The sequence below is a fragment of the Bombyx mandarina genome, chromosome 20, assembly GCF_030267445.1.
Source record: "Bombyx mandarina strain Sakado chromosome 20, ASM3026744v2".
NCBI classification, from domain to species: domain Eukaryota; kingdom Metazoa; phylum Arthropoda; class Insecta; order Lepidoptera; family Bombycidae; genus Bombyx; species Bombyx mandarina.
This window is the reverse complement of record NC_143226.1, coordinates 1,618,043-1,638,192: the sequence shown is the minus strand read 5'-3', so window position 1 is coordinate 1,638,192 and position 20,150 is coordinate 1,618,043. Positions and strand designations below refer to the sequence as shown.

Here is a 20,150-nt window from a genome sequence, read left to right as displayed (position 1 = left end):
TCGACCTTATTTTGTTGGTGGACCTGTTCTCTAGGTGAACCAGTTTTTATTGGTTACTTATTTGAGTGCTACAGAGCTAGTGTTTCTAATATGGTTGAAATTTTATCAAGACTTGACCAGTAGGTTTTTAACTAACCTTTACCACATAATCCTCTAATGTCTAATTGACATCGACTATATTGGTGATAATCTCATTTAATTTTATTAAAGTCGGTTTTCTTTGTTTTTTTTTTGGCAACATTTTCTACTAAGTCTGAAGCTTGAAATGGGAATTTTCGTAATTTTTACAACACGATCACATTAAGCTTTATTATATGATAGATCGTATGGTGTAAAAGTATTAAAGGAAGAAATATGGCGGCCGATGGAAGGACCAAACGCAACCTTAATTTTCTATTTAAGACAGAAACCCATCAATCTTTCTATCCTAGCTGTGTTCCCCAAGGCTTCGAACACCGACACAATTAGGGACTCGTTTATAAAATCTTGACGTCATTAAGATATTTACGATCGTCCGTAATGTTAACTTACTCAGACGGCCTAATTGTATAAATAAAAGCTACAGGGGTGTGGTTTCTCCTCCGCCGTATCCAAAATTCGGAATGACTTGCCTCCGCCTTTGAGAAGTAGACTCTCACAAGGATTAAACCCTGTCAAATACTTTTATAAGGAATTTCTATTTAAACAGCAAAGTGCGGAGGCAGGGATTCTGTAGATTATGCCACATAATTAAATTTAGGTATTATTAGATTTAAGTTTACAGATTAAGATTACAGGCAGCGACAGAATAACAGCGATAGTTTCAGCTATCACAAAGCTGAGCCGCGGCCTTTATATCTCCACTGTGTTAGTATAATATATTGTTTAGACTTAGAATTTTTATGTCATACTAGCTAACCCGGCAGACTTCGTAACGCCTCAATCGATAAATAAAATACCTAAACTTTTGTATAAAATAAACTTAAAATTTTCATATTTATCTACCTTTTAAACCTTCTCTGGACTTCCACAAATAATTTAAGAACAAAATCAGCCAAACCGGTCCAGCCGTTCTCGAGTTTTAGCGAGACTAACGAACAGCAATTCATTTTTATATAGATTAATTGAAAAGTTATTTGTATTTGTATTGTGGAGTAAATAAATGCAATTATTATTATTATTATCCATATATTAATACGTGAAGCAAAAACTTTGTATCCCTTTTTACGAAAATTGCGCGGACGGAGGAGTATGAAACTTTCCACACTTATAGAGAATATAGAGAAGAAGTGCACAATGCTAATACTTTTTTTAAATAATGCATAAAAGATACATTAAATCAAGAAAGAAAACATTACACACACTACATACCATGTATTTGACGCACACACGCATGCATTCTATTTATTGTCAAACTTTTGTTCTTGACGTCTGTTGTCAAATTGAGAATAGAATATGGTTTGTCTTTGTTAATATTTTTATAGTGTAGTCTTGGCGAAATTTGTGATTATAGAAGTATAAAATACAATCATAATAGTGTACAAGCTTACAATTCCAATTAATTATAGTCGAATTTCGACTACTGCGGGACCTCTAGTTATTATCATAATATGAGGAACCTCAAAAAACTATTTAGGTCGATCGACATTAATTTAGTTGTAATACACAAGAATGTGACACTGCTTACGAAAATAGGTATTTACATGTTACGCGAAACCACTGACGTGTGTTGATGCAACGCCGGATTCACTTAATGCAGTTTCATGAGTTCATTCATTATATTAATGTGCTTTAGACGATAACTTTTGAAGTGAAAACTTCTTTAGAATCGTTGTGATTTCAAACCGGATGCAACGGAAAAAACGACAGGTAAGAGACACAAATACAAAAATGTGTAGGATGAAGCCAGCAAAGAATGAGACAGAAATATACATACTATTTAATACAGCGCCATCTGTGAGATTTTTTAATACTAACGTGTGTATGAAAGCTCTTTGGTGTGAATTTTAATTTAGGATTATACGTGAAATTAAAATATCAATTCACAGAGGGCGCTACCTTACAATTATTTACTAATGACAAAATTTTACATATACTTAAGACGTTTAGGATAATTGTATTTTAATTTTGGAAGGTTTCACTTCTACCACGTGTGAATTGCACACATGTTTTTTTTTTTTAATTCCATCCAAATACAAAAGAGTTCGTTTATAGAGATGCGGCCTCGGCAACTCATCCTTTTGTACGGGGTTTTATTTAGGAGCCAACTTGGCTGGTTTACATTAGTGCAACAGTCCCTTTGGCTAAACTTAAATAAATAAGGGCTAGTTTCTCTTGGCATTAGAGAATAAGGCTTACTTGATGATGAGTGAACGTCGCTTTTAGATACCATTTTAATATAGGAATAGTTACTGGTGGTAGGACCTCTTGTGAGTCCACGCGGGTAGGTACCACCACCCTGCCTATTTTTGCCGTGAAGCAGTAATGCGTTTCGGTTTGAAGGGTGGGGCAGCCGTTATAACTATACTGAGACCTTAGAACTTATATCTCAAGGTGGGTGGCGCATTTACGTTGTAGATCTCTATAGGCTCCAGTAACCATTTAACACCAGGTGGGCTGTGAGCTCGTCCACCCATCTAAGCAATAAAAAAATAAAAATTGAGAAGAGGAGGCCTCGGCAATTCATCCTTTTGTATGGGGTATTACTTAAGAGCCAACTTGGCTTTTTATATTAGTGTAACAGTCACTTTGGCTAAACTTAAATAAATAAGGGTTAGTCTCCTTTGGCATTCGAAAATACGGCTTACTTGATGATGAGTGAACGTCGCTCTTAAACATCATTTTAATATAGGCACCGTAAACTTCTCAAGTCACATTAAGCGTGTTTTTTTTTTAACAATTCCTCTCGAATTTAATTAATTTTTTTTTTATCGAATCTTTAACAAAATTCCACGAAAATCTTAAAAACCAACAATACTGTTATTCCATTTTAAAATGCCTATTCAAAAATCGTTTGTTTGATGAACTTGTTTAGGCGATACCGTACGTAATTGTCGGAATCTTTATATGTATTAATAATTCGGACATGAGTTATGAGTATTAAACCAACTACGTCAACAGTATTATCGAATATTTTCAGAGCGAACGAAACGAGAAATGAATTATTGTTCGTCGTTCAAAACAGATTTGTAAATAGGCAGAGAGGCAAGGTCCTTCCTGCGCGCTTTGCAACAATTCTTGCTTAAAGGTACAAACGCTATCACAGAATAAAACTAAAATGAAAAAAAAAATTGTGGTGTCGTGGGACACCGGATAAGAACGAAGCTCCTTATTATGAAAATATTAATTTTAAGTTCTATTCGAGGTATAAAGAAAATAAAAGTGGAATGGAGTAGTTTCGCAACAACCCACGGTCATTCGGTAACGTGCGAACTTATTGTGGTACACTTCATTCACGGTTGTTTGCATAAGAGCTAGTGTATTGCGCAAACGAACGCTCTGAGATCGTGGTCAAAGAATGATAAAAAAATATGTTATTTTTTTTACGTTATTACAAAGTTAAGTCGTATACTGTGTGCATTACTAATAAAAATCTTACGTTACGGACGCTTTTTCCCGGTTAGGGTACCTACCCCTCCGCATTGTAACATAAGGGACTTCGTTCCAAAAAAAGAACTTATTTCAATATCGAACAATCACTTCGGGTCATCGGTCAGCACGTTGAGGAACTTACCTTCGTGGTCGTTCTCTATAAACTGCTGACCCTGACGTGTTTCAAACACGCAACCGTCATTAACACATCATCAACGTCGATAACCGAAGCTCAGCACGACCCATCAATAGTAGTCCTCCAGCTAAGCTGAAGCGCAATCGCTCTCCATATATTTCCATCATACGATATCTAGGCGGATAACAGCGAACACAAAATCTGTAGAATATTCGAAACTAAAAATTTAAAATTCCAGGTCAATGACGAGGACGAGCTCACAGCCCACCTGGTGTTAAGTGGCTACTGGAGCCCATAGACATCTATAACGCAAATGCCGCCACTCACTTTGAGATGTAATTTCTAAGGTCTCAGTATAATTACAACGGCTGCCCCACCCTTCAAAGCGAAACGCATTACTGCTTCACGGCAAAAACAGGCAGGATGGTGGTACCTACCCGCGCGGACTCAAAAGAGGTCCTACCACCAGTAAGAGGCCCTGCCACTAGTAAAGAGGTCCTACCACCAGTAAAAATTATATAAGTACCAGTTATATGAGAATTATCTGATTCTTATGCTACTAATGCCGATCTTCATAATATTATAGGATCTGTTTACGTACTACTATCCGCTTAACAGTAGAACTCTTAAGTTTGTTTCTTCTCACCTAAAATAATTGAAAAAATAAATACACGCGATTTTCAACTTTAACAATAGCTCTGATAAAGGAGGTTTTAAATTATCAAGAAATACCAAGGCAGCAGTCCCGCAACGGGTATTACCCAACAAATACGTAAACAAATTATTTTGCATACAGAGGCTCTGTGATTTACTTATACATGCCTCTGTGAGCCCAAGCGGACCAACATTCTGTCTATTTCAATGGCAAAACGATGCGTCAGCCGTCCCCAATGCAAGCCGACCTCATGCCTCAAGACAAGACAGCGTCACGCTGCCAACTTAAATATTAAAAAAACCATTGTTGCACTCAACTATTGCTACGTGATGCGACGAAGGGCTCGACGAGTAAATTAACGCATAGACACAGCCCAATGAATTTCTCGTCGGATTTCCTCACTGGGTCGCGTTTCCGATTCGATGGTAGATTCTACGAAGCACTACACTGGCTAGGGCCAGTCAACCCTTCGGCTTGAGTCCCGAGAGCTCACCTACACGTCAAGGAGAAGCTGAAATAGCCTCTCAAAGCTGACAGCATAGGTAAGAAAAAAAAACTATCTATCAGCCCACAGGCGTCCACTGCTGGATATAGGCCTCTCCCAAGCCTGTGCTGCTGGCATCCGGCGGATCCCCGCGAACACCAATAATTCGTCGCTCCATCTTATATGAGATCTACTCACGCTACAGTCCATCAAGTTCCCTAAGCGCTTACCACGCATATCGCCACTCGCTTTGAGACGTGAGAAGGGTAATTGGATCGGAATAACAGGTCTTTAGGGGTTTTCCGTGGCTTCTAGTATTGAAGATAGATGAACCCCGTTTGGATAAAATTTAACACCAACCGTCATCGACACCGCCAGCAACACGTCGAGACCTTAAAAATGCTTATCTTGAGAATGTCGTAAGCGAGGTTCAGAGATATATCTTCCCTTCTATGATGACTACCCGCCAACTCATTCAAAACAACTAATAACATTAAAAATATTTTACAATGTTCAAACATAGGAAACATCCCTACTCAAGTCAGTACCGTTCGGGCTCATTGGTGTGTTGAAGAAAGCAGCGGTAAAGCGATACGTACGCGACATATCAATCAAAAACGTTTTGTAACATGGCCCGTTATTTGCGGCTCTTACGTGCCCACAAATAAGAGCTAAATTACAATGATTGTGTCTCTAATAAAAGTAGCGCTCCGGGATGGGCACAACTCGATTTAAATTCCGTATAAGCTGGAAAGAGGAAGTCACGAGCCTCGTCGCATCTATGTCACACCTTTTCTCCGTATTTGAACTTGAATGAACTCGTAGCTATAATAAAAAAATATATAATATATTCGATGGTCTTATTATTTATTGTATGCGCGTTATTAAATTTTATCTAAGCTTTGTTTGTTGTCTCAGTGCAGGTGAATGACCTCCGACCGATATTGTTTTTACGATTTCCTGATAAATTTCAGCCATAATTCGAAGTTTCAATTGCATTTGAATAGCAGTTTTAGTCTGGAATAAAAAACGTTGTAAATATAATATTACTTCGTGTTTACGTGTGAGCAACTATGAGTTTGACTCATAAACTCATAACACATACATTAAGGGTAGAATATTCGTGTCTGTGATAACTTTACGATTATATCTTTTAATCATATTAAAATAAAATAAAAACTGGCTATAGAGATTGAGATGACAGAAAAGAGACTATATATACCTACACCAAAATTATGTGTGTGATTTAATGATGAATATATACATCAAACGAAGTACATAAGTCGGTAAATTATTATAAAATAATAAAGAATAAAAATATCAAAGCGAACTTAATGATTTATCGAAAACTCAAATCGGACGTTACCAAGAATTCACATATTATATTTAAGAAAAAAAACTTACTTTTTTCTCGTTCGCAAACAATGACAATGCCTGATCATCAGAAAGCGTTTATTATTAAATAATTACGTAGTATTTTATTCGTTACAATATAAATTTACAAAACATACGTAACCGATAATTATCCGTTATTAATTTCGTAATATGCAAGTCCATATAAATTTCGATACGTTTTCCTTGTGATGACGAAATTAAGTTTAGTACAGAACTCATGAAGAGAGATCAGTATTGAAATGAAACTCATTTAAAAAAACTGTATAATGTTTTTTTTTTTTTATAACGCCATCTTGTTGTGTCTTTAAAGCAGTTAGTTGCTCTCAATTAAGAAAAATAGTATTATTATTCGCCAATAGATGTCGGGAAGAGTCATAAAGTTGATTATGGATAAAGTTGATCATATGAAAACACGAATAAAACAACATTTTCTGAAAATAAATCGTAGCTAGATCGATTTATCGCCCCCGAAATCCCCTGTACACGAAATTTTATGAATATCGTTGGAGCCGTTTCCGAGAATCAGATTATATATATGTATATACATATATATATACAAGAATTGCTCGTTTAAAGGTATAAGATAACGATATTAGTATTTATTTTCGGACATGATCAATTCCAATTTCAAATAAAAGACAAAATTCCTTGATGGAAAGCTATCAGCTATCATCAGAACATTTCAATTGTATAATAAAAATGCGACAAAATATTTAAAATGTAGGTAGTTGCACAAAAACAAAAACACAAAGAAATCGTAGCACAAATTGCTTTTGTTCTAATCAACATCTTAATTAAATAAAAATAAATTATGATTTTTCAAATATCAACTATGTATTACAGCAATCAAACAATGTTGGGCATTACCAAAAGATGCTAGAAAACGTTATAAATAATGCTTCGTACATAAACCCTTCGCAAGAAGAAACCAATGAAAACATTGAGCATAACTTATTACAAATTACTAAAGCTACTAGTTTATTCGCTAGTGCAACTGCTTATTTCTTCCGTAAAGCAGTAATGCGTTTCGGTTTGTAGGGTGGGGCAGCCGTTGTAACTATACTTGAGACCTTAGAACTTATATCTCAAGGTGGGTGGCCCATTTATGTTGCAGGCGTCTGTGGGCTCCAGTGAGCTAGTCCACAGATATAAGAAATAAAAAAAATAAAAAAATCTAATCCACATCAATAGCCTCCAGCTAACTTCTTGATCATAACATAAATACAGCGAGATAACCGCGTACTGATAACGCGAACGTTGAAATCAGAAAATAATAAAATCGTGTAACAAAAAAAAAACCATAAAAATTATAATTTACGTAATTACAAAAGTCGAGTCTGAAGTCTCAAGATCGACGGTGGCATCGCAATGTTTATGAGCTCCGACACCCAACACCGGGTGAACCGAGAGAAAGCATATTGATTGATGCGGAACTAAAAAAATCCTAAACTCGTGAGTTCCTCTGCCCTTTAAGACGTAATTAATTGAAACGCCTTCGCATACAAGACACTCCATCATCCAAACAGATTATTCACGCGAACACATCTAGCAACAAAAGATTTACGTCACAAAACCAGTAAAATTCTAATTTTGTGTCTTCAAACATCTATTTATCCGACAAAATGTATTTTAGAACAGCTGTTAAAATAAAAGAAATATATACATGTACTATGTTTGGAAATGGAGAATTTTGTTGTCGAGTGACATAAACCTCGCCTGATATGTTCCGGTCGCCGGTCTTCCGTTGAGCTGTTAGGAATCCTTCGAAGGCAATCGGGTAGCTGTTAGGAATCCTTCGAAGGCAATCGGGTAGCTGTTAGGAATCCTTCGAAGGCGATCGGGTAGCTGTTAGCAAATTGCAAATTCCACCTTTCCCAACGAAGCTAGAGCAACTTTCGACGCATTACCTTTTTTTTTATTACTTAGATGGGTGGACGATCTCACAGCCCATCTGGTGTTACGTGGTTACTGGAGCCCATAGACATCTACAACGTAAATGCGCCACACACCTCGAAATATAAGTTCTAAGGTCTCAGTATAGTTACAACGGTTGCTCCACCCTTCAAATCGAAACGCATTACTGCTTCACGGCAGATATAGGCAGGATGATGGTACATACCCGTGCGGACTCACAAGAGGTCCTACCACCAGTAATTACGCAAATTTTAAGTTTGGGAGTTTGATTTTTATTACACAATGTTATTCTTTCACCGTGGAAGTCAATCGTGAACATTTGTGGAGTACGTATTTCATTAGAAAAATTGGTACCCGCCTGAGATTCGAACACCGGTGCATCGCTCAACACGATTCCACCGAACGTCTTTGCTTTAGACCACGACGATTTCATACCATATCCATAAATCCAATTGAATGCGTTCGTAATAATTGATCTAAATCTTAAAGTACCCATAACGTTTGCAGACGCTAAAGTCGCGAAACTACAACCAGATTCGCGTCGGTAATGGTTTAACGCAATTTTCTCGAAAAGTACTTGGTATAATATTCCCGAAAAATCGTAAATTCGTCTGCGCATACCTACGAGTCCGGATGTCGTTATCTGAATAAAGAAACACACGACAATGAAAATGATACGTAATTAACTCGTACCGCAGGTTACTAATTAGCAAACGAGATAGCGTTCAGTCTGTTGCGAACACACATTAACCAATCGTGATTATTTAAGCAATGAACTATAATTACGTATATGTAAACGGATGACGTTTGAACATTTAAGATTGCGTATCTTCAATTAAACCCAGTTTTAAGGTAAATTATAGTTATGTATTTTGCATCCGAATTATTTAGACATTATTTTTTAAGTCTTTAATGGATAAACAAGTTCACGTCTTTTTCGATTTTTAGCGGTTTTTTAGCCAACAGAGGCCCCAACGTGGATACCGTAAACAATTTTGAGACATAGTAAAGTGATGAATGATTCTTTCGCGAGGTTTTCGGAGTCAATAGAAATCTCAATTGCATTGCACGGCTATCCACCCTACAAATCGTATCTCTTGATTTTTTTATGGCAGAAATAAGCCGTGGTGTTACTACTGGTTGGACCATGCGTCACTACTTGCAAATTCTGGCAACATTACTATACATTCATACTGGTGGTAGGACCTCTTGTGAGTCCGCGCGGGTGGGTACCACCACCCTGCCTATTTCTGCCGTGAAGCAGTAATGCGTTTCGGTTTGAAGGGCGGGGCAGCCGTTGTAACTATACGTGAGACCTTAGAACTTATATCTCAAGGTGGGTGGCGCATTTACCTTGTGAATGTCTATGGGCTCCAGTAACCATGTAACACCAGGTGGGCTGTGAGCTCGTCCAACTATCTAAGCAATAAAAAAAAAATTAAAAAAAATCTCGTGCTAGTTCTCGCAAATGCTCTTTTTTCCTCATGTCATTAACACGCAGGCCGTTAGGTACATACGACTTAGTGATACTTACAAAGCTTGCATAAGGCCCTAAGCATCAGCCCGTTGAGTTTCTCGCCGGATCTTCTCAGCGGGTCGTGATTCATTCGCGAAGCAGCTACTCTTGAGTTGTTAGGTCTCCCGTGGAGGCGCTCGGGTAGCTGTTAGCAAATCCCGCCCCTTCTGGCTGAGCCCTTGCTCGCCCACCTGTCCTTGTGAAACTGAAAAGGCCTCCGTGCCTACTGTGAGCCCTCAATAACAGCTAAAAACGATTAAGCTCAAAGCAACATTACAATTATTGAATCAATCGATTTGAATATTAATTCAATAATTGTGAATTATGTTAATTGAATTAATAATAATATAATAATCAATAAATGCATATTACAAAGTGAGGATTGTACTGACGTCCGCAATGACTCAAATTCGTTCAATAAACGGTTTTTACTACAAAGTTTGGTTTGCACCACACTTTGCGGTTTTACATCAACATAATATGATGCCTGTGACGTATGAAAATTATGTAACATATCACTTTTTTTTTAATTGCTTAGATGGGTGGACGAGCTCACAGCCCACCTGGTGTTAAGTGGTTACTGGAGCCCATAGACATCTACGACGTAAATGCGCCACCCACCTCAAGGTGTATCGGTATAATTTGCATAATTACTGGTGGTAGGACCTCTTGTGAGTTCGCACGGGTAGGTCGCACCACCACCCTGACTATTTCTGTCGTGAAGCAGTAATGCATTTCGGTTTGAAGGGTAGGGCAGCCGTTGTAACTATACTGAGACCTTAGAACTTATATCTCAAAGCGGGTGGCGGCATTTACGTTGTAGATGTCTATGGGCTCCAGTAACCACTTAACACCAGGTGGGCTGTGAGCTCGTCCACCCATCTATGCAACACAAAAAAAAAGATTTCCTGTCACGAAGTTGGTATTCCAATATCAAACAACGTTTAAAAACGAGTTTAACTTAACTCCAAACAGGCTTTAAATTATAATATTGTTTTAAATGCAGCGTAACCAGAAAATCTATATCATGATAATTCTAGGCAGATACCCTTATAGCCGCGCCTGTTAGTCTGTGACCTACGTGTCGGCTTATTGATTTTAAGTTCTACTAAACTCCGTCACGCAGAACTATCGGCTTAATAATTACGGAATAGAGTCTATTATAGAATGAAAACATAACGAACAAAAGATAGAACCGATGAATCACACGAGGACTTGTGGTGGGATGTAATGTGTTTGGGAAAGATTGAATTGTGGTGAACATGAGACATCATTGGTTTGCTGTTAAAAAATTATATAGAGATTCGTCTCGAATGTTCACGAGAATTTTTGTTCTCTTAAGGAATATAGATCGGTGATACGAAATTGATGATTGAAATGAATATATTTTCAGTATTTTCATTGTTTCAAAACAAAAACATTGAAAAAGACGAAATGCTTTCATGTCGCCATCTTTTGTCGAGTAGAGCAAACAACAATTTACCCTAAATCTATTAGCTGATTGTGTGGATGAATGGTTGCCGCCTGACGCCTATAGCTCATTATTTTATTGCGGGGTCACACCACAAGTGAATTGCCTGACTCATCTATTGTCGACTTTTCTTGGAAATGTGAAATGAAAGCGTCCTGCGTTATTCAAACATTCGTAATCAATTGAAAACATGTATTCTTTTGTTACAGAAATCAAAACAGAGGACATCAGCGAGGCTAAAATCGAAGCCGACGACGAAATGGATAAAGTGAAAATTGAACAACAGGAAATGAGGAATCGTACGACTAGTATTGACAGCGACAACCGCTCGGATAGGAGCGACGATGAGGACGTCAGAAGGGCGCGAAAGCGGGCCGCGTCCACTTCTCCTTCTCCCATCCCGATGGACAAGAGGGTCGCTCGCTTCGAGTGCCCGAAGTGCCGCCAGCGTTTCGATTCGGTCAACGCCTTCGACATTCACCGGTTCACAGCGCACGGAGATGATTCAAGAACGGGCCACAACGAGGTTAGTCTCGTCGACTACTCCACAAAGAAGATTCCAGAAATTATACGTGCCAGGAACCACGTCTCATCGACCGAACAACGATACAAATGTGACGTGTGCTCGAGGGATCTCCCCAATATTCAAGTATTTGAGATTCACAGGAAAACATGCACACCGAATCGTGGCTTGAGTCCGATACGCGACAGACGAGAAGAATTCTTGGCTAATCTAGATCTGCGGACCAAATCGTTCGGGATTCCGGGCACGTTGACGCCGCCGATGGAGAGATTTACATCGAAGTTCGAAGACGGGCATCTTGCGACTAACGGTATTAGACATATCGATGCAGCTCGAGATTTGGCAGATATTCAATCGATATTGAACGTCACGTCTGCGGGGAGTCTTCTCGAGAGACTCACTGGTAACAGAGTAGCTTTAGAGAGCACTGTACTTACGCCTCCAGACACCGTCGTTAAAGAACGGGAGACTGAAGAGACACAGGATAACTTTGCCGCTGAATTCAGGAGGATGAAGCTTCGGGGAGAGTTCCCTTGTCGCTTGTGTCCAGCTAAATTTCCCAATCTTAGAGCTTTAAAGGGCCATAACAGAGTCCACTTAAGTGGAACAGGACCGGGCCCTTATCAGTGCAACATGTGTCCACACGCATCTTTAGATAAGGCGGCTCTAGTGAGACATATGAGGACACATAACGGTGATCGTCCATATGAGTGTGCGGTGTGTAATTACGCGTTCACTACGAAAGCAAACTGCGAGAGACATTTAAGAAACAGACACGCCAAAGTAACCCGTGAAGATGTAAAACGCTCCATCATTTACCATCCGTCCGAAGATCCGAATAATGACGAAGTCAACTCGAAGCTCGCACGCGATGAAGTCAAGAGATCTCTCGCGTTCCACACCCCGGATATGGATAGGCGAAATGAGAGCACCGGTCGCGTGACTCCGCTAACTCATTTTACGCCTAGTTTCATTGCCGAAAGACATCCGGTCACAACACTTACATCGAAAGCTTTGCCAGAAGCGCCGCTTTTGCGCGAATCAGACCGTCCCACGCCAAGGATCAAAGTGAAAGGAATCGGTCAGTTAAATCAAATCCCTGAATTCAGATCACCAGAACAAAATTACAAAACCAATGACGCTCATTCCGAAACGTATGATGAAGAGGTCCCTGTTGACTTGAGCACGAGTGATAATAACAGTTGCGATGTCCTTGATCTTAGCAAAAAGAAACGTGACGCCGATGACGAACGCAAAACCCCTGTACGCCCTACATTCGAACCAGATCCTGCGTCCGTTGCTGCTTCGGCATTAGAAAAAACAAGACTACTCTTAGCCCAGCAAAGATTATTTGAAACGTCGCTCCCGAAAATTGACCCAGCTTACTATGCTACTCATCTATCTCAAATATACGCTGGTGCGGTACCAGGAATTCCTGGGTTACCTCTGCCCCCGTCTTTTCCTTACTTTCTTCAACCCTCGTTTTTCCCCCACCCCTCTGACACACAAGAACTTGCAGAGATAAAGCAACGTATTCAAAAAGAAATCATCCGTGGGCTGAGTATGTCCGGTGGAAGGCTTATTCCAAATGAACAAGAAACTGTTCCTAAAGAAGAACCCGAGGAAGAAGAAGTAAAGCCAATTCCACAAATGTCATCGCCTGCGCTGTCGCCTCACCCAGAATCTCCCCGACCCCTGAGCAATAACCTCGTCCCTCAGACAGACTCCGTAAAGATGGTCATTAAAAATGGGGTGCTTATGCCAAAACAGAAACAAAGACGCTATCGTACAGAAAGACCATTTTCTTGCTCACAGTGCTCAGCTAGATTCACGTTGAGATCTAACATGGAAAGACATGTAAAACAACAGCATCCCCAACACTGGAGTGTCCGTAGACCCGCTCAAAGAGGCCCCCCACCTTACACCTCTACGGACGCTTTGGCCGATCGCGTTAAATTCGCCCTTTTGGCTCATCACCTTGAACGACCACTGCAGTCAGAGAGATCGCCGGCGCGACGTGACTCTGATGAAGTCGCCGATAATGAAGAAGATGAGGACGACGCCCTAATAATTGACGAGGAAACGGATGTGGAAACCAAGTCCGAAGAACATACTGCAGCCCGACAAGCAGCTGCCGAAATACTGATGGCTTCGCGACAACAAGAGATCAATAAAGACTTTGATCTTAAAATAGCAGGCAATTTAATTAATAAACCAGTTCCCATAGCAGAGAAAACAGAATCTGGAGCCGACCCTACACCAGGACAAGATTTGCTGACCGTTCCAGTTGTACCGACACGCAGTGATGAGGAGGAAGATGAAGAAGGCCTGGTAGCTTCAACAAGCGAGGGAAATAACTCGGGCAGCGACGAAAATAAGTAAGTTCATTTTTTTTTATTGCTTAGATGGGTGGACGAGCTCATAGCCCACCTGGTGTTAAGTGGTTACTGGAGCCCATAGACATCTACAACGTAAATGCCCCACCCACCTTGAAATATAAGCTCTAAGGTCTCAATTATAGCTACGACGACTGCCCCGCCCTTCAAACCGAAACGCATTACTGTTGCCTACCCGCATAGACTCACAAAAAGTTCTACCACCAGTAATTCAAAACTCTAAAGTAACATATTGATTTAAATTACATTTTTATAGTATTAATCATTAACTTTATTACAGATCTGAATCTGATGTCGCACAACCACCGAAAAAGAAATCGGCGTACAGCCTCGCACCGAATAGGGTCTCGTGCCCTTACTGCCATAGAAAGTTCCCGTGGTCTTCGTCCCTCCGCCGTCACGTCCTCACTCACACGGGCCAGAAGCCGTTCAAGTGTCCCCACTGCCCTCTACTTTTCACCACCAAATCGAATTGTGACCGTCATCTGCTAAGAAAACATGGGGGGTCAGCGCGTGCCATACTCGCCGAGCCCATACCGGACACCGTGATGGCTCCTCAGCCCGCGAACGAGAACAGGAGTGTTCCAGAGAGGCCTTTCAAATGTGCATCATGCCCAACTAGCACGTTCTCCTCTATAGAAACTTTAAAGAAGCACATGTCCTCTCGGCACGGAACCGACTCGCGGCCGAGCTCGCCAAACCTGGAGATTATTGACGACAACTCTGAGATGGGCCTCGCTTTCAAGTGTCATTTGTGCGAGGCGTCCTTCGGCGACAGAAGTGGGGCCCTCGCACATTTGGCAGCCACGCATGCGACTGAATACGAACAGCTGGTGAATAAGGGGGCGTTGGATGCGGCCAGCGACAGGAGTGAAAGCGCTGACGATGACGACAGGGGCAAGTTTCCCGACCACGCTAATCGAAAGGTAAACCATCGTTTAAAATACAATTCGAATATTCAAATATGAAGTCGTCGTGGCCTAAAGGATAAGACGTCCGGTGCATTCGTATGTAGCGATGCACCGGCGTTCGAATCCCGCAGGCGGGTACCAATTTTTTTAATGAAATACGTGCTTAACAAATGTTAACGATTGACTTGACACGGTGAAGGAATAACATCGTGTAATAAAAATCAAACCCGCAAAATTATAATTTGCGTAATCACTGGTGGTAGGACCTCTTCTGAGTTCACACGGGTAGGTTCCATCACCCTGTCTATTTCTGCCTTGAAGCAGTAATACGGTTCGGTTTGAAGGGTAGGGCAACCGTTGTAACTATACTTGAGACTTTAGAACTTATATCTCAAGGTGGGTGGCGCATTTACATTGTAGATGTCTGTAGGCTCCAGTAACCACTTAACACTAAGTGGGCTGTGAGCTCGTCCACACATTTAAGCAATAAAAAAAAACCTTTAGATGTTTGAAGTTAAAAACTTTTTCAATGATATTCCGACTATAATCTATCTACTGAAAATAAATATTAACGGCTCTGCTTACGTAGGTAGTCTGCGCGTTTTGCGTCCGCCGGTTCTGGTCCGCTGAGGACCTGCGTCGCCACATGAGGACGCACTCCGGCGAGAGGCCGTTCGCTTGTGACCTCTGCTGCAGAAGGTTCACCCTGAAGCACAGCATGCTCCGTCACCGCAAGAAGCACAGGGAGGACCACACTGATGACGAAGAGACTTCGCCTCCGAACACCCCAGTCGACAACGAAGCCAACGGGTAAGCGTCTGTCTGTGGTAGGACCTCTTGTGAGTCCGCGCGGGCAGGTACCACCACTCTGCCTGAAGCAGTAATGCGTTTCGGTTTGAAGGGTGAGGCAGCCGTTGTAACTATACTGAGACCTTAGAACTTATATCTCAAAGTGGGTGGCGCATTCGCGTGATGTCTATGGGCTCTAGTAACCATTTTACACCAGGTGGGCTGTGAGCTCGTCCACCCAAATAAGCAATAAAAAAAAATCATCAGATATTTCCACAAATCTAATTTGAATCAAATCTGTGCTGTGTCAACACTTTAGCCTACATTACTGTTGCTCTGCAATATATAAATAGTATTACAAAAGTTTTATAACACGCATTACCTAACAAAAAAAACTCTAAAACGTAATTAGCAAATCGTTATCTAATTGCACAATTTTGCTTACGAATCAAATTGGTTTTTTTTTTCTCCTACCTATGCTGCTAGCCTTGAAACGCTATATCAGCTTCGCCTTAACTAGTAGGTGAGCTCACGGCGCTCAAACCGGAGTGTTGCTAACACTGGCCCTAGCAAGAGCAGTGCTTCGCAGAATCTACCAACGGATCGGAAACGCGACCCACTGAGAAGATCCGGCGAGAAACTTAGTAGAATGTGCCTATGGGTAGGTAGCGGCTTGGCTCTGCCCCTGGCATTGCTGACGTCCATGGGCGACGGTAACCACGCACCATCAGGTGGACCGTATGTTCGTCTGCCTATGCGCCAATAAAAAAAAAATAAAAAAGAATCTTCGAACACTAATTACCATCTTCGGTGAACTCTTCGTCATAAACGACGAATGCGAAGTGGGCTGTGTCTGTGGTTTAGAATTCTAATTCGTTTACGGTTTGAATGGTGACTAATCAGTGGCGCTGTCTGTTCGTAGGTATCTGTACCGAGAGGACGCCGGATCCGGACCGGAGACCCCGAGCAACGTGAACAACAACAACTCGCCGCCCTCCGGCCCCTACGAGAAGAAACTAAAGCTCGACATGGTGTCGAGGAAGTACTCATCGGAGGCCGAAATCGAAGGCGAAAACGGAAGCGACCTCATCGGGAAGCTACTGGGAATCCCCGACAAGACCATCAACAAACTGCTCTCATCGGCCGACGAGGCAGCGAAAATACTCGGAGTCAACAAATGAGAGTACGCTTTAGTCCTCGTGGCTCCAGCCAGGCTCGTCCTGGCGCCGCGAGGACTAGCACTCCCAGTACAACTTCGAGCGCAACGCTAAATCGATGCGACGCCATCTATCAACGAGTAGCGGAACTATTCGCTTTTTGTAAATACGCTTTCGGTGCCTTCAACTGCCTTATTCAAAATCCGAATGCCGTCCGGTAGTGTCTTATTGTTAGATTTGGGTGAAAAAACAAACGAAGATTTTAATGTTTAGTGCCAGTTACAAGTACATTTAGTGTATGACTATTGTAGTTGTAAGTTTTACTCACGTATTGTATTTAGTGTTAGCCAGTTTTGTGAGCACATATCTTTTGTAACGAGCATTTCCATCTAGTCGCGGCACGTATAGAACGTAGTTCACCATTACCTTTTCAATATGTATACTTAAAAAAAAAATAGCTCAACTTCTATTTTCTGTGGTCATGAAATGGTGAAATTCGTTTTCAAACTCACCGGCACATGTAGTATAAAACAAACAGCCAAATAAACCTTTTTTTTATTTTCGCAAATCCAAAATTGTCTAGTCAATATTGAAACGATTAAACTAAGCTAATATACCAAAATAAGGATTAGACTTTTTTTACATTCATAGTATCCGGTCGGTCTTGTGTGACCAGCCTTCAACCAATGATAGCACTAAGTTTCGATTTAGGAAATTAAGCATAATCTTTTCGTATCTTTCTTAAAGCACTATCTTTTTTTATTTCAACTCTATTAGTTTGTTCGTAAACTCAAAAAATTATTTTGCTCAAATCCATGGCATTTCTATTGACAAAGACTATTATTATAAATATGTTTTAATGTGTGTAAAGACTAAGATCTCTTTAAAATAAGTGTACATTTTGATTTTTTTATTTTTTTAAACGAATGAGTATCCTCGGTGGACTAACGTTTACCAAAACGGGAAAGATTAGTTTAAAGTAATTTTTTTTACTTTTATTTACGAATTAAAGAGTTTTATTTAGATTTTATTTTTTTAATGGTGCAACATTTCGTTTATGGGTTTAAAACTCTTTAGGGTAGCTTTAGTATAGTCTCCCTGTAATATGGGAAAGAGATCATACGCTAGAATATACCTAAGTCCGAACATGCTTTGTATATTATGAGAATGCTAAATATATATTATACCAAATATTAAAAAAAATATTTAGCCGTGTTAAATATAAGATAGCATTAGTAATAACAATAAGCAATATAGGATTACGTTATTTGACAACGAAATAATTCTTTACAATTAGAATTTTAGTAGCTACTAATATTAGTCGAAATAAAAAAAATCTATGGCTATTAGAAAAACGATTTTCTGTATTGATTAATAATTTTTGTATTGTGATTTTTTTGTTTACATATATTCTAAGCACCTGTTTCGTACTAATAGTAATGTTAATAGTAATTGTTAATTATGTTTTTCAAATGTGTATTTCTATTTCCTTGACACTTTTAGTCTAATGCTTGAATACTTAAAAAAAATCTTCTCATGCACATAGCGACTGAGTGAGACAAACTATTATTATATTTTAAACACATACTATATAATAATATAACACTTAGTGTTTTCTTCCTGTTCTATTTTCGACTATTGTAATTAAGTGCGAGCAGGACAGAGCTTAGTAAATACTGAGTAAAGTTTAGATCTCGGTTCTAATTTCTAAATATAAATAAAGTATACCAAAGTAAGTTTAGTTATCGATTATCAATTTTGATTCCTGCTTCATGTCAATTATAGTTAATGAAATATGATTATTATGAAATCTTATTAAATTAATGTGTAGTGGTAATTGCTAGCGATTATTAATATTTTATGTGCACGGACTTTAATATAGATGTGAAGTTGATGATATATTTTGAAATGAATAGTAGAAGTGTGTGTGAATTTTAAAAATTTATTAATTATTACCATATTATCTTAACTAGATTAATATTGTTGATATAATCTCGTACTTAAATCGAAACATTAATATATAAGGAATTTAGTATTAAGTATTTTGGCAACACCGCTTGGCCTTTCAAATGTAGTAGTGTGTGTGTGTTTAAAAATATTACTAGAATTTTAAGATTTTAATACAATATATTTAAAATGTCATTTTTTTTTTCAAATCTTTCAATGTGTCCTTGATAATTCACATTATGCCTCTCTTACTAAATGCAATGTAAGTGTCGTTTTAAAAACGTTTTCTTTCTTGTGACAAATAAATAAATATTGTGTATTAAATAGAATTTGTTTTTTTTTTGTTTTAAAATAAAACAATGCTTCACTAGGAAGCAGACTTATCTGATTTAAAATATATATTATGATCTAAAATATGAATGTGAACTTGAAGGTTAATTTAATATAATGATAGTGAAAAAATAAAAAAAATCTGCAACTCAATAATTAATTAAGTTCATCGAACCCTGACCTAGGTTACCATCGGTGCCATTTTGGAAATTCCTTGAACTATTAAATTAACATACACCTTTTCAACTTTATCACCATGCAATATGGTCCTTTTCCTCTTATCTCCAAAAGAAGAATGAATAGCCAGTCACATGTGGTGCGTGGTGCAGAAAAACAAATTCTACACTAAGCCATATTAGGTTTATTTTTTCGTTCCTATTTAACTCTAATAAAAAAATATTGAGTGCGTTTCGGATATAAAAATCAAGCTTTCGCACGCATAAGATAGAAAATTATAGTATTCTTTTTAGCGATATATTGGTCGATACAAATGATTGGTGATAGTTTATGATTTCTACATTCACCTAATAAGCATTATAAAATTTCATGGAAACACGAAACCTGATTATTTTCGCTTTATAATATTTAGTATACATAATATTATTTAATGTTCTTTGTGAGATCAGGTAAATCCTTAACTAGAAAATCGGGTTAAAAAACCTGCTTCCATAAACGCGTGATTCTATTACAGGTGATCTGTGACATGAGAAAAAATGAAGAATAGCAAAAAAGATAGTAAAAATAAAAATACGAATTTTATTGTATTTTAAACGAAGGGTTTTCTTTTGTTTCCCGCTTCGTTAAGCTTGTTTTAATTGTTCAAACAGAGATTAGGTGCAATAAGCTCTCCTCCTCGTCGAGTGATGCAAGTCGAGCGCTAGGTATTTGATTCGAAAGTTTTTAGCTTAATTAGCAAAACCAGTTGGATATGACTAAGCAATTTGTGATTATAATTA

The 20,150-nt window shown here is 39.0% G+C and overlaps 1 protein-coding gene across 2 annotated transcripts in view; it reads left to right on the top strand.

Moving 5' to 3' along the window:
* Positions 1 to 19,188, top strand: part of LOC114245010 (uncharacterized) — a 40,239-nt gene extending 21,051 nt beyond the window's left edge. For both annotated transcript variants that reach the window (XM_028177008.2, XM_089736131.1), the window contains exons 3-6: positions 11,351 to 14,042; positions 14,341 to 14,986; positions 15,561 to 15,781; positions 16,683 to 19,188. In XM_028177008.2, coding sequence (XP_028032809.2) covers positions 11,351 to 14,042; positions 14,341 to 14,986; positions 15,561 to 15,781; positions 16,683 to 16,941 — 3,818 coding nt within the window. In that variant the 3' untranslated portion in view covers positions 16,942 to 19,188. The remainder of the gene's footprint in view (positions 1 to 11,350; positions 14,043 to 14,340; positions 14,987 to 15,560; positions 15,782 to 16,682) is intronic.
* The last annotated feature ends 962 nt before the right edge of the window (positions 19,189 to 20,150 follow it).